This window comes from Eleginops maclovinus, chromosome 21, assembly GCF_036324505.1.
Source record: "Eleginops maclovinus isolate JMC-PN-2008 ecotype Puerto Natales chromosome 21, JC_Emac_rtc_rv5, whole genome shotgun sequence".
NCBI lineage: Eukaryota > Metazoa > Chordata > Actinopteri > Perciformes > Eleginopidae > Eleginops > Eleginops maclovinus.
The window spans coordinates 15,299,930-15,314,242 of NC_086369.1; the positions used below are offsets into that span (position 1 = coordinate 15,299,930).

The 14,313-nt window shown below is 43.0% G+C and overlaps 1 protein-coding gene across 1 annotated transcript; it reads left to right on the forward strand.

Annotated features, from left to right (window-relative positions):
- Window positions 1-2,925: 2,925 nt before the first annotated feature.
- On the forward strand, window positions 2,926-8,752 carry arxa (aristaless related homeobox a). Its single transcript, XM_063873836.1, has 5 exons — window positions 2,926-3,127; window positions 3,600-4,155; window positions 5,386-5,431; window positions 7,295-7,626; window positions 8,488-8,752. Exons 1-5 carry the CDS (start codon window positions 2,929-2,931, stop codon window positions 8,750-8,752), a joined length of 1,398 nt encoding a protein of 465 aa, XP_063729906.1. The 5' UTR covers window positions 2,926-2,928.
- Window positions 8,753-14,313: the final 5,561 nt, after the last annotated feature.

Here is a 14,313-nt window from a genome sequence, read left to right on the forward strand (position 1 = left end):
TGTGTGTGTGTGTGTGTGTGTGTGTGTGTGTGTGTGTGTGTGTGTGTGTGTGTGTTAATTGTATTTTCCCTGAGCTGAGTGTGTGTGAGTGGGTGAATGCTGACTTGTACGCTTGAAAAATGTAAACGTTCACTTTAATTAAAAGTATTATGTCAACAGGTTCCACATAATTGCATAAAGTGAGCTAAAAGCAAAATATTAATTTGGACTTAATTGCTTTGCCTTTACCTGACCTAATTTTGATGTGTTGCACAGACTGGAGAAGCTCTGAATGAACGCACCCCATTTCCTTTACATTATAACTGGGTCTTACCTGTTTGCCAACACATCCAGGAGATGGCGCCAGTCGAGAGACCCTCACTCTGCTGCTGGACCTCATCAGTGTCACTTCTGTGGCCTTCAGTGGAGAGCCTGCAGGAGCAAAGAGAGCATGCATCACTGAGAGGAAGGCTGTACGAAACATCTCCCTGTATGGTGCATGACGTGAGGAAGGCCTGCAGAATAAGAGAGCTTTAAAGGCACAGAAAGCATGCATCCCGGAGTCTCCCCTGGATATTATGAAGTTAGCATGTTATGCAAATGCACAGGAGGCGGCCTCTCTCCCCGCCATCTCTTCACCTGCACGTCAAACAGACGGAAAATTGAAAATGTGAAAATTGCGCTCAGACTGCTCCGTCCCCCTCTAATGTATGCGCGTAATTAGTGCATTTAAACAAAGCGCGGATGTCCTGCTGGCTGAAATGGCGGCTGACATCTCTTTTTCCACAGGGTTAATAACAGTGTGCGGATAAATGAATCAAATTGTGGCCCCCAAATTACAGAGCGACTCTAAATACCCGTCTGTATTACGCGCGTCTTGTTTGTGACCGCGCAGGAAAAGGCATAACATTTTATATTGTTATTACACTCATTACATTGATTTAGAGACAGATAAACAAGCGGGGAAGTTTGTGACACTGAAAAGTTGCAGGTGGATTACAAATGACAACATCCGGGTACATCCGCCTATAATAATATAAAAAACATGACATGGAGGTAAGGCGGGTTAGGGTTCATTAACACAGAAAGTTTAACCAGAAAAGCTTTATTATTTTTCCTCTATTCCTGCACATGCATTTCATAGCAATGGCTTTGTGACTGTTTAATATAGAATAGAAACTAAGATTGGGTTTAACTGCACCTTAACTAGACAGATCAATGGGCTCGTATTTCAGTTTCAATCCCAAAAGGATGACAACACTTTAAAAACAGATCAAATAAAAAAGAATAACAATTCTGCACATACATTTTATTGTTATTTTTTTTCGTTTGCTGCAGATACATAACGGTGGGGAGGAAGAAGAGAGGAGAGAGGGAGACAATGAGAGAGTAAATTGCAGCTTGCTGAAGTTTTTGGATTGAATTCTGAAAATGATCCTTTTAACAGTGATGGGCTCTGAGGCGAGGATAAGGGTCATGCCATTCACAGCGGGTTAAATAGACTTTCATTTAAAATTACATTCTCGGTCCATCTCTCCATCTCCCCCCCACCCCCTCTCCTCAGAGGAGTCCCCGCGTGCTCCCCCTGCAGCTCCTCATCACTCTCCGAGTCCATCTACAACTCCTGCAGAGAGAGGAGGAGAGACAGACAGAGACAGACAGGCAGATAGACATTAATACAGGTTTTAATCCCATTTATGCTTCTTTGTTTTCCTGACTCATCAATGCATATTTTTGCTTCAACCTGAAGCTATTTTAGGCAGAAAATCAGATCCAATGTCCCATATTTCTGCTTCTCTGACTGTCTCTGACATGGCTGCAGGTGCTCGGAGGCTGAACACAAACTCCGAGCCAGATTTGTATTTACATCTTTGCAGAAGGATTCAAGACATATGCATGGCCTGCAAAACAAAAGCAAAAATAAGCTTTAGCTATAGGCCTACTGTATATAGAGATGGGTAAAAGACCTCACATGATGCCCAATCATTCTTATAATATTTATGGTTTATTAATGTTTGTTGTTATTATTCATATTATATAAGAAGTCCAATTATCCCGATCTACAATACATTTAGCCCTTTAATAATTATATTTATATACATATATATTTTATTGAATCCTTTTATGAATAGCCTTTACATTTTTCCTAGTATTTTAAATTTGCTATAATTTAAATACCCTGTCAAATATAAATAGTAGGCCCTTTTATTAAATAGGTACCTTGAGAAAACAATTAGAAAATGGAGTTTAAACTGTTAATGTCAAAGAGTTAAAGGAGCAATAATAACAGTTAAAGATTAATAACCCTGTTTTAATTTAAAGACTGTAACAGTCTATTTCTCCACAGTGGAAACAAGACAGTGGGGTAAATGGAGTTCACCCTTCATTCATTTTATATATAACTCATGTGTTGAAAAATCTGTAATATTTTTGGACTTGACTAATCTTGAACAACCATGACGATTATTGCGTTTGCTATTGACGGTTTTTAATGAAATAAAGTACTTTGGGTTATTTTCTGGCCACTGATCTGTACTGTTCTTTGAATACAACAAAGAAAATATGTAGAAAACTGAAGGACATTCTGAAAAAAATAAAATAACGTAAAATATCACGAGTGAGAATGTATCTTCTAAGTTCGTTCCAGTGAATGAAAGGAGTCCATGTCAGGTTTTGTTCCCTTTCCCTCAAATTAACTTTAACAGTGAAATATATAAAGCCACTCTCTCCCCCACATACACACATACAAGCCAATCAGGCGCGCAACAGCAACGTGGAGAGAGCGCGCAGCCAAACCGCTGTCTGTCATTAGAGGAGTGACAGAGAGAGAGAGAGAGAGAGAGAGAGAGAGAGCGGAGAGTGACACAGCGGCACGAGAGGAGAGAGAGTGACACACCGGCACGAGAGGAGCACCCCGGACCCCGAGAGAGGGACACGCAGAGAGCCGAGATGAACCGAAGCGTCGACATGAGCGGTCAGTTTGAGGAAGATCTCCACGATCGGGCCGAGAGGAAGAGCAGTAAATCCCCCACCCTGCTCTCCTCTTACTGCATAGACAGCATCCTGGGCCGCCGCAGCCCCTGCAAGGTCCGGATCATAGGGGCGCAAAGTTTGCCCGGCAGAGGGGAGCTGGAGAAGGTGGCTGACAGTAAGTTTCGAAAAAAACCAAAAACTGTTGGTTATTTTGGAGCATGTGTGAGAATCTGTGCGTAATGCAAGTCAGTGCGTCAAAAACAGTGGTTTGTCTGCTGCAGAATATCGTATGTTTTTAATATAATATTGCACAGTAACAGCCTCGATGTATAGAGACTCTCAGGAGTGCAACCCGTGAAGCAAACTGTCTGAACTTTACGAATATTTAGCGTTTTATATCCAACACTCATTCTTTCCAAGAACAATAACTGAGTGGAACCAGAAGAAGCAGTCACAGGACTGCTCCATGTAAAGGTTCAAAGACAAGGATTATCCATCTTTTAAATTCTGCTCTCTATTCATGCAGATCCAGGTGTCTATAAACAGCTGGTGTAGAAGGAAATAGTTATTTACAGGCCTAAATCAACTATATTTACAGGGAAATGTTTGCACCTTTTATTAATTGTTGTTATAATCTCTCTCCCCAGGGTCAACGAAAGACCCCTTTTCCCTCAGCGCGGACATGCACCTGCCCCCCAAGCTGCGCCGGCTGTACGGAGCCGGGGGGAAGTTCCTCCACGAACACCCGGACTCTCTGGACCGGGAGCGGCTCCTGCTGGAGGCCAGCGACAGCCTGAAGATCAGCCAGGCTCCGCAGGTGAGCATCAGCCGCAGCAAGTCCTACCGGGAGAACGCGTCCCTGAGCCGGGGAGAGGGCGACCAGAGCCCCGGGGAGGGCTCGGAGGACGGCAGCCTGATGGAGCTCGGCCCGCTGAAGTTCGAAGAGGACGCCGGGAAAGAGGAGGAGAGCTGCGGGGACGCGGCGGCTCTGTCCCCGAAGGACGAGGAGAGGGAGAGCTTGAACGCCGGGGATGGGGACGTGAGGGACGGGGAGGACAGCGTGTGTCTGTCGGCGGGCAGTGACTCCGAGGAGGGCATGCTGAAACGGAAGCAGAGGAGATACAGGACTACCTTCACCAGTTACCAGCTGGAGGAACTGGAGAGGGCTTTCCAAAAAACACACTACCCGGACGTCTTCACCAGGTGAGCAAACTGGATGATTCTAAATTAATTAATGTGTTGTATTTTATTTATTTGTTATTACATTTGTATTTTATTCTAAAAAAGGCTGTGGAATTGTAAAGGTCTTCCAGTATTTATTTTATTTACAAATGCTGCATTAGCTACAGCCAATTCGTTTACAATTTACAATGAGATAAGGAGGCCTAGAAATTGTAATTTACATGCAAATATAATATTAAGAATTACACTTTGTGTTTTATAATAATTATACCATAGTAATATTATTCCAAGGAAACGTTTGAAATCAAATGTAACAAATGCATGAACATATGTTAGCTGTTCTCTATTCAATGCATTTATAGAGGAGATCATTAAATGCATTTTTGTACTTTAAATAAATATATCCACGACTAGTTTAATTTCCCAAAGTAATTGCACACTTAAAACTGGACACTGCAGACCTCAGCTCATAAAATGTCCCAACAATAAACCCGTGCACCGCATTATAGCTCACCTGCAGAGTGCTAACATGGGGACGTTTTGTTACCTGTATCTGAGGTGGAAATAATAATAAATACAGTCTGCAACAAAATAAAAATTAAACTCAGGACCAAGGAAACCTGCACACACACAAGAAACACACTGGGCTTTTGACATGTTCTCCTTTTTGCCGGTAAATGCTTCAACAAATACAGAGTTTTAGGATTATTTGTATGCAGGATCTAAAGAAAATAAACTATAACTACAATTTAGGACTTGCATTTTTCAGGTTTAGGATGTGTGTTGTAAAGTGTACGGTATTCTGCTACAAAGACCAACATTTTCGATTTCTTCACCACTGAGATTATTCATATTTTCCAATCGATTTACTTTAGGCGACTTGTAGGTCTAATTTAACCTGCAGCCCGCCTCGCAGTGAAGGCAGCGTCAATTGCTTTGTGGCAGGCTAGTTTAGATGTCATTATTTCCAACCATTATGTTGTTACAGTGACAGGCCTGTGCTAAGGGGAAATCTAACAATCACTAGGCCTATTTCTACCCATCCGTGACAGGGAAAATAGAATATGGCTGTGGCGCCTTTTCTGCAGTTTATCCAGGGAGCACCGCAGAAAATCAAGCCTATTTTCAGCCGTCTATTGTTGACAGGGAACAACAGGAGGGGACAAAACAGCAATTCCACATTGCTTCCAAACGGCGGCCTGTATAACCTTGGATTTCTCTCCTTCTTACACTTTAAATATGATTTTTCAGAGAGGAGCTCGCAATGCGTCTGGATCTCACCGAGGCCCGCGTGCAAGTAAGTGTTTATCTTTATAAAAAAAGAAGAAGTCTGCTGTAAATCAAATCATGTTTTATGTCCTGTATATAAAAGCTGGATAATAAGCGGGGATATGCGTCACTGATTGAGGATCAGCGATTAAAGGGGCCGATTGGAGTCGGTAATTTATTACAGCCAAATGTGTTAAATGGAAGGTCTTTCCTGTTATTGAATGTTATTACGCGCGTTTTAGAGGCAATTAAGGCGAGGCTGGCGATTCATAAAAAGCTCACTTAGTGCAGGAGCAAACACTGTCCTGGGAGGAGATGGTGTGCGTGTGTGGGTGTGGGGGGGGTAAAAGATGTGTGTAATAGGAGAGAGAGAGAGAGAGAGAGAGAGAGAGAGAGAGAGAGAGAGAGAGAGAGAGAGAGAGAGAGAGAGAGAGAGAGACGGGAGGGATAATGCTATTTGATTTCCCATTATGTGATTGCAATAGACCTGCATTGATCCCATGCTTTGCACTTGGGAGCGAATGAGAGACCATTAAAAGGTGTTTGCTCCCCCCTTTTCTCTCCCCCCCCCCCCCCCCCCCCCTCGCACTGAAAGCGTGGCTTGCATGTCGAAAGCTCGAGCTCATAACCAGAGAGACAGTTCAAACAGCTCCGGTGCAACAACAGATGTCTCCTCAGGGGCCCAAAGGTGAACAAATCACTTAACGGGCGCCATCAGGAGGTGATAAAAACTCATAAATTCCCGAGGGGCTGTGTAATGCTAAACAGCCCTCTGGGAATAAAGTGTGTGTGTGTGTGTGTGTGTGTGTGTGTGTGTGTGTGTGTGTGTGTGTGTGTGTGTGTGTGTGTGTGTGTGTGTGTGTGTGTGTGTGTGTGTGTGTGTCTGTCCTTCAATCTCTCCCCTCTCGTGTTGACATTTTGCTCATTGTGCTTCTGCAGAGCAAACTGGGCAACAGTGAATGCGTGGGAAAGTTAAATACTCTCCCGGGATGGAAGTCACTTGTTCTACATCTCTTAAGAATTTAATTTAAAGCGCATTAATTGTTATTGGAGCCAGTTCAGCGGCAATCTTCTGGATCTTTTGTTAACACGACTCTTAATTATCTCCCCCCCCCCCTCCCTCCTCCTCCTGTACAGAGGGACAGGGGGTTTAATTAGACAGAAAGCAGATTTAAGGGACCGTGAGCTGCAGGGTTTACCGTGCATGTAATTACCGGTGACTTTCCGCCTGTTGGACAGCACCTGAAGGAGACAAGAACTCAGTACAGTCTGATGAGACATCTCTATGAGCTGGGCAGAGTTTGGATCATTTATAGAAGACTTGCAGGACCTAGAGTTGTATGTCATTAGAGACAGGAAATTATTTTTAATTTATATATTGAGAAAGTTAAAGTGCACTTCAAAATGAATTAGCTTCTTTCAAACTTAGATATATATTTTAAACAAAGCCATTAAACTGTCTTTGGTTTTTAATGCAGATTTGCACACCTGCTCTTATGAATAAATGGTCTGGATGCATCTGATTTAATTTGATTTTCCAAGACAATTTTTGAAAAGCTTGAATCTGTGTAGATCATCTGAACCAAGAGTATGAAGGGAAGGGTTCAAAGGGAGAACATGTCCCTGGAAATCTGTCAAAACCCCCTTTAATCTGGGATCGAGGGGTAAAAATGTCCCCCCAGGATAAATAAAAAACAACATATGCATGGTTTATATCTACTGTTTGACTTATTCTGGGGTATTTCATTTTAAAATCAGTAACATACTGCACTCATTATCCTTCAAAAGTGCATTTCAATTTGGTAAAATAATTTTCCTCTTCTGCACCCTCCTGCTGACTCAAGGTAAATGAGACCTCATACTGACCCCCCCCCCCCTCGTTTCTCCTCAGGTGTGGTTCCAGAACCGCAGGGCCAAGTGGAGGAAGCGTGAGAAGGCGGGGGTGCAGGCCCACCCCTCCGGCCTGCCGTTCCCCGGGGCCCTGGCAGCGGGACACCCTCTCAGCCACTACCTGGAGGGGGGACACTTCCCTCCCCACCACCACCCGGCCCTGGAGTCGGCCTGGACGGCTGCTGCAGCCGCGGCTGCCGCCTTCCCCGGCCTTGCCCCCCCACCACACAACGGCTCGGCCCCCCAACTGGGCACCCCTCTCGGCCTGGGCACTTTCCTGGGCACGGCTGCCATGTTCAGACACCCCGCCTTCATCGGACCCACCTTTGGCAGGTAAGCTTCAACCAAAAGCCCCTGCTCTTCACACACCAGAACACACACCCTCTGCTCCTCAGATCCTGTATTTACACTAAAGACCACAATTCACTCAAGTACTAAAAATGCACAGCTTATAATAACCCCCCCCCCCAAAAAAAAACACATGATGCACTGTAACGGCTCCAGTGATGACTCACACATTGCTGTTTATCTCAGAGTCTGATTATAAACGTTACACTGTTAACCGCTCACAGTGGTGTGTAATCACTCCGTCAGATGTCTTAATAAATTAACCAAACGTGTGATCCCGTCAGACAAGCTGTGACACTCTGCACACTCCATAGGCCACAATTAGCTTCTCACTTCTCTGTCCGCTCTATTGTGTTAACAGAGAGAGCTGCAATGATTAGTGAGCGGTCGATTAGTCGATCATAACGGCCAACAAAGTCATTTTTCCAGAAAAAGCTGTTAAAGCTCCTTCAAAAGGAGACTTCCTGCTCTTCCTCAGTTGTATACCCCAGACTAAAGTTACTATCTATTGGTTTGGCACTGACACTTACAGACCAAACGGTTCTTGGTTGCAGCAACATGTCTGCTTGCTTCAGATAACCTTACGCCATTTAGGTTTACTAATAAGACACACACTAAGTCTAAAGGAGGGTTTACAATCCATGACACACTCCATAGGCCAAAGATAGCTTTGTAAAATCAAAAGGCAATCATTTTCTCCATCTGCTGCCTAATACTGATGCCATTATGAGCCAACCATGCTCTCATATTTAAGAACAGCTGATTGAAAATCAATATTTCTGTGTTTCTGGAACTTTGAACTTGTCTTCACATGTCTTAGATTGTCACATTTCTGTGTCCCTGCAGGCTCTTCTCCGGTATGGGTCCCCTGTCCAGTGCTTCCACGGCTGCAGCCCTCCTCCGCCAGCCCGCCCCCCCTGTAGAGTCCCCCTCCCACGGGGGCCCCGTCCTCCCCGACCCGGCCTCCTCTGCCTCCCCCTCCTCGGTGGCCGCTGCTGACCGCCGGGCCTCCAGCATCGCCGCGCTGCGCCTCAAAGCCAAGGAACACTCAGCGCAGCTCACCCAGCTCAACATCCTGCCCAGCGGGGCCGCCGGGAAGGAGGTGTGCTGAACACTGTCACCCCCCCCAAACCCACAGCCTCCTGTCCCAGGCCCATTCCACAACTACCCCCTGCCCCCCCTCTCCAAAAACCCACTCATACCTCTGGAGGCTGACGTCCCCCTTCATCCCTGATACCTCATGTTTCCCCAACAGAATAGCACGACCAAATTCAAAAGAGCACTGGCTGAAACAAAGTGTGTGTGTGTGGTAATTACAGCTAGGATTTTACACTACATACACACCTCTCTGAACCTTTACACTTACAGAATAATTACAATATTTTTTGGTTCAGCTAAAAGATGACTTTAAAAAAAATGTTTAAAAAAAGGCTCCTCATAAATATCATGTAGATTTAAAGACTAAGTACAAACAGTACCAATTAAGTACAATTACTTAGCTACTTATCTTCAGTAGAAATGTGAGGTACTTTTAATTAGTTTAACACTCAATTTCAGATGGACATAATGTCGTTTTTTCTACATTTAGGATTTTGCATATAAAGAAATTGCTATTATCATTATTAGATAAGAATGTAAAAAATAGATTCACCTGACCAACGTAAACATGCATTTAGAAGAATTCAGTATTATAATAACAGTATCACTTACAAGGCTCATTTTCTGTGCATTAAGTACTTTGTCTTTGATACTTTAAGTACATTTTGAAGTTCATGCATGAAAGGTGCTATAAAGGTATTATTTTGCTCCTCACTTTGCGCTGTTTTTTTTTCTTCTAATTTAAGTATAGGATCTATTATGGCACACACACACTCTCTCAGAAACACACACACAGACACACACTCTCACACACACAGAGAGAAAGCTGAAGAACCGCAGGGAACCCAGACTTTTAGAAAGGATTCCGGTTCAATGTGGACGTCTGGAGTGCTCGACATTAACACTGCTTCATCTGTATGCATCGATGTGGGCTGAGCCGGTCTGCGTCTGTAATAAAAGGCGAGTTTGGAGGAGCCCCCCCCCCCAGAACCAAAGGAAAACTGTCCATAGACCTTCCATAGCCTTCTCTGCACGCCTGACTCCACCGTCCTGCAAGTCACACTCAGAAACACCACACATCTTTTAACGCTCCGAATCAAACCGGAGCTATCTGAGGTTCTGTACATTTTCTGCAATTTAAGGTTTTATCCTCCCAGTTTTGATTCAACAAGTGGCTTTCCCTGCTGGGTCTGACTGCAGGACAACAGTGAGATGTCATAAAGACCCGACTGTGTGGAAGAGAACTGTACATAGTGTAAAAATGGAAAAAAAAGTACCAGAAAAAAGGATGATTTTCAAAACAAGGTCGTGTATATTTCAGGAGGCCTGTTTTGATAATTTGCACTCGGTGTAGTGTTTAATGAATGTCGCCTTGTGTAGAATTTCACCTGTGTTTACGAATTATTAGGATTTTTAGATCATTATTTATGTCAGTACTTTCAGAGGAACTGAGAGAAGGACACTTTTCTTTTCTTATCAAGTGATTGTACGTTTCCTGGTTTAATAATGCTAATTTGAATAAATTACATTGATAAAATGAGTTTTATTATTTCAAAATCCTTTAGGACTGACATAGGCCTAAACTGGGAGAAAATAAAAAATGTGAAATAGAATATTATAGAAATATTAATAAAAGGTGTTATGATGAAAATGTGTTTTGTCTTAAATCGAGGACTATTTAACTTAAAATCTAAGGAAATTAACTGACTTTTTTATACAATTGTTTAATATTTATTGCCTGGAATTTAAAATAAATACATCCGACTTTAGTAACAGGTTGTGTGATGTTGGAAAGTGCATGCTGGGAAGGATAAAAACATTTTTTTAAAGGGGGAATTTCTTTCTGCAGGGATGGAGGCGCAGCTCCACCTGAATGACAGAAAATAATCCCTCCGCGCTGCGTGCGTCTATCCTCTTCACGGAGTTGACAAAATACTGACCGTATATTCATGAGCCTAATCCCCAACATGAGAAACGCGCCACAAAGGAGAAGGGCTTTTCAATTAGATCGCCCACTTTATCTGGGGGGTGAGGAGAGAGGGGGGCCGTCACAAAACTTCCTTTAAACCCCTTTAAAGGCGCTAAATTGGTCTTAACATCTGTAATGCCATGTCGATGGAAGCGAGTCCCCTTTGTCATTAATGAAGTAACAAACCACTTCATCAAACGGCTTTCACACACACACCTCATAGAGTTAATACCCCCAAATCCCCCCCACCCTCCTCCCTCCCTCTTCCATTGGATCTAATGCAGGACTATTACAGCAATCAATGCGCATTCTCCTCCGTTTGACCCATCTTTGGTGCCAGAGCAAATCGCGTGAAATTACCCCGCGGATTAATGTAGTCCCTTGTGTTTTATTGTGTGCATCTGTGAAGCCTCCTCTTCTTTATTCATTGCAGCTCTTGTTTTACAGGTCTGCAGGTCAGACACCTGTTAATCACTCAATTTAGCGCCAACAAGCGGGCATTACTCCCCATAAGGGACATTTCTGCACATGCATCAACCACAGTCACACCTGGTCATTGGAGCATAATGCATAAAGCAGGAAGAGGAAAAAAAGCTAATATAAAAAACAATTTTCTTCATGTTTTTTTTTATCCCTTTGCTGAAGCGCACTGGAGCGTGTGTGTTTCTCCCCTTCAGGCTTTAGATGAGATTGTCCGGGGGAGTTTTAATCTCATTGTGAATATAACTAATGAATGGCAAACCAATTTGTCCCTAATATCTGGGGAATGCTGGGAGGCGGGTGACCTGCTGGGCGCGAGGCTTAAACTTTCTTTGCAGCGCAAAAAGGCGAGAAAATTGAAATGCTGTCGCGGGGCAATGGCTGCGGATTTATAAAGTCACACTTGTTGGATGTGTGCTCTTTCATTCAAGACAGGCCTGCACTTGGGATTAGAACGCGAGGCTTTCTTGTTGCATGAATGATCCTGATAATGAATGTTGATGGGTGAATAGTCCAATCATGCGGCGTTTTCTTGCAAATTGCGCAAAGAAGAAAATGATTCGGGTGGATTGTGCCAACGCGCAGGGCCGCACCGCGCCTCCCGCCTCTCGCAGGTTAATCCAGGTGTCCAGGAAATGTCTGACTTCCCATTTTCATCACCGCCTCACCCCCCCGTCCCCCAGACTTGATTTGGCCCGTGATTTGGATTCTCCCGGGCCTCGTTTCTCCCACCACGACCCTTCCTGAGAGAATAGGCCCAATCACTCCACAACCTCGGCCGGATCAGTCCTCACTCAGTCCCCGGGAGAGGAGCTCTAAAAGGCGCTTTGATGAACAGCCCCCCCCTCCCCCCCCGCCCTCATCACCCCCCCTCAGAAAGAGCTGAATAGCCGGGCCATGGCACTGCGCTCCCCTCTCGGATCGCCCCTTAATTCCCCGTCTCTCTTGCTCTCATCCAATTAGCTCAGTGTATTAAGCGGTTTATCGTCTCATAACCGGCCTTTCAGCTCCAACAAGGGAGACACTTTGCAATAGGACCGGCTCTGCTTTTGACACCTCTCGGCTCCTGTATGTTCCCCCAGCTATGAATAACTGCAGCAGAATGGAGGACTAATTCCCTCATCAAAGCGGGGCTTGTCCATCGCTGGTCAAAACGACAAGCAATAAAGCTTAGCGCCACAATACAAAGAGACTTGTTCGACCTTATTAGCTTAGCTGGGTCGAATTAATGCAGGGATTCAATTGGATGGGTTTGCTCCAAACTGGGAGGACAAAACGGGGCCCTCACTTAAAAAGCTGCAGCCTGATGAAGGATGGAGCTGGGAGCTGTAGCAAAACAACAGGGGAGACAAGTTTAACTGGAGTAACAGCACCAAAGTAATATCATTAAAATGCACCTAAAGTAACAGAGTCCTGATTCTGCACAAAGGCTCATTTCAGATCATTTGATATTAGTACATTTGAATTGATTATGTTTGCATCTCTTAAATGTTGCTTAAAGTGGAGCTTTTTTTTAACTCGACAATGGTAGCTTGTGAATTTTGCCAAGGGATCAATAACGTTTTATTTTAACCAATAATAGTACATATTTAGAGTATTTAGTCAAACTAATGTGAAACTTTAAGTCTTCTAGAGTGCTCAAATGTATGTATTGAGTAAAATAAAAATAAAGGTCCTTTAATATAGAAATACTCCAGTAAAGAACCTGGAAATTGTACTTAAATACGTAAACATAAAAAGGAAAAAATACAACTTTTACTAAAAGAAAGCTCCAAGAAATTATTAATGAAATGTACTTAAAGTAGCAAAAGTCCAAGTCAATATTTTGCACAAAGGCTAATTTCAGAATATCTTTTCATATCAGTGGCTTTTAATCAATGATGCATTAATGTTTGCATCTGTGTTATAGCTGCTAAAATATATTTATATTTGACTATTTTGTCTTTTCTATACTGCCAGGTTGCTTGTGAATTTCCCCAAGGTATCAGTAGTTGTATCTGAGTCTATAATAATACATGATTTGCTGATTGTATTGTGTATTTAGAATCTGAATCTCCAAGTCGTTAAAGTAATCAAATACATTTAGTAAAAAGGACAATATTCACCTCGGATATCCATACTCAAGTAAAGTGCAGAAACACAACTTTAGTAAAAATGTGTTAGCATAAAAATGCACTTCAACTATAAAAAGGCAAAGCTGCTAAAATGAGTTTTTTTGGAAATAATTAGCTTGTAAATTCCACCAAAGCATCAATAAAGCTTCATTTGAACCTATACTACTGAAGTTATTGATTGTATTTTGTATTAATAATCTCAACGTAAGGTAATTAAAGCAATCAAATACAAGCAGTGGATTAAAAAGAACATGAGCCTCTGAACAGTGAAGTTAAAGCCTCAGAAGTAGTAGTACCTCAAAGCTCAGGTGAGTTCATGTACTCAGAGGCTGCAGGTGATTACATCCCAAATGTGGCAGAGTGAGAGAAGGAGCGTTGCTGATATGATTTAATAAATATGTAAAGTTATGAGGCTGTAAATGCAGCCCAGACTCTTTCTCTCACACACAGCATGTTCTATCCATTGCATAGTGAATCATGGTTTAAGTGTTCAGCCCACTTAAGGTTGCCTTCACAAGTCACAGTGGTTTCAAGTGATTTGTGAGGCGTGCAGTGTTTATGGAAATGCACGCTGCAGGATGGAGTAAAAAATCCCTCCACTGTATTAACACAAAGAGACTTCTCTGATGGGAACGGAGAAACACTTCATGAAGCGAGTGACTGAGCATTAACTACAGCGGGAAATGCATACGGCATTTAGAGAGCGGGGTTCAACGCATCAACCAAATATACGCTATGCAGATGGGTTCTTGAAGTCAGTGATTCCTGTTACTAATCTGGGCATTAGGCAAACAAACAGCCTGATTTGACATGATAAATCACTGATTCAGCCTAAAGAAAATATTCGTATATGATATTTATCCATTACCTGCAAAAGTGATACAAAATAATAGTAATTCAATTAGTTTTTACAAGAAATACCTGAAATTCACTTAGAAATCAATAGTTTATTCTCTTGAAAAGTGGCTAAAATCCTAATCCCATATACAATATCTGTCTTTAATCCCCAAT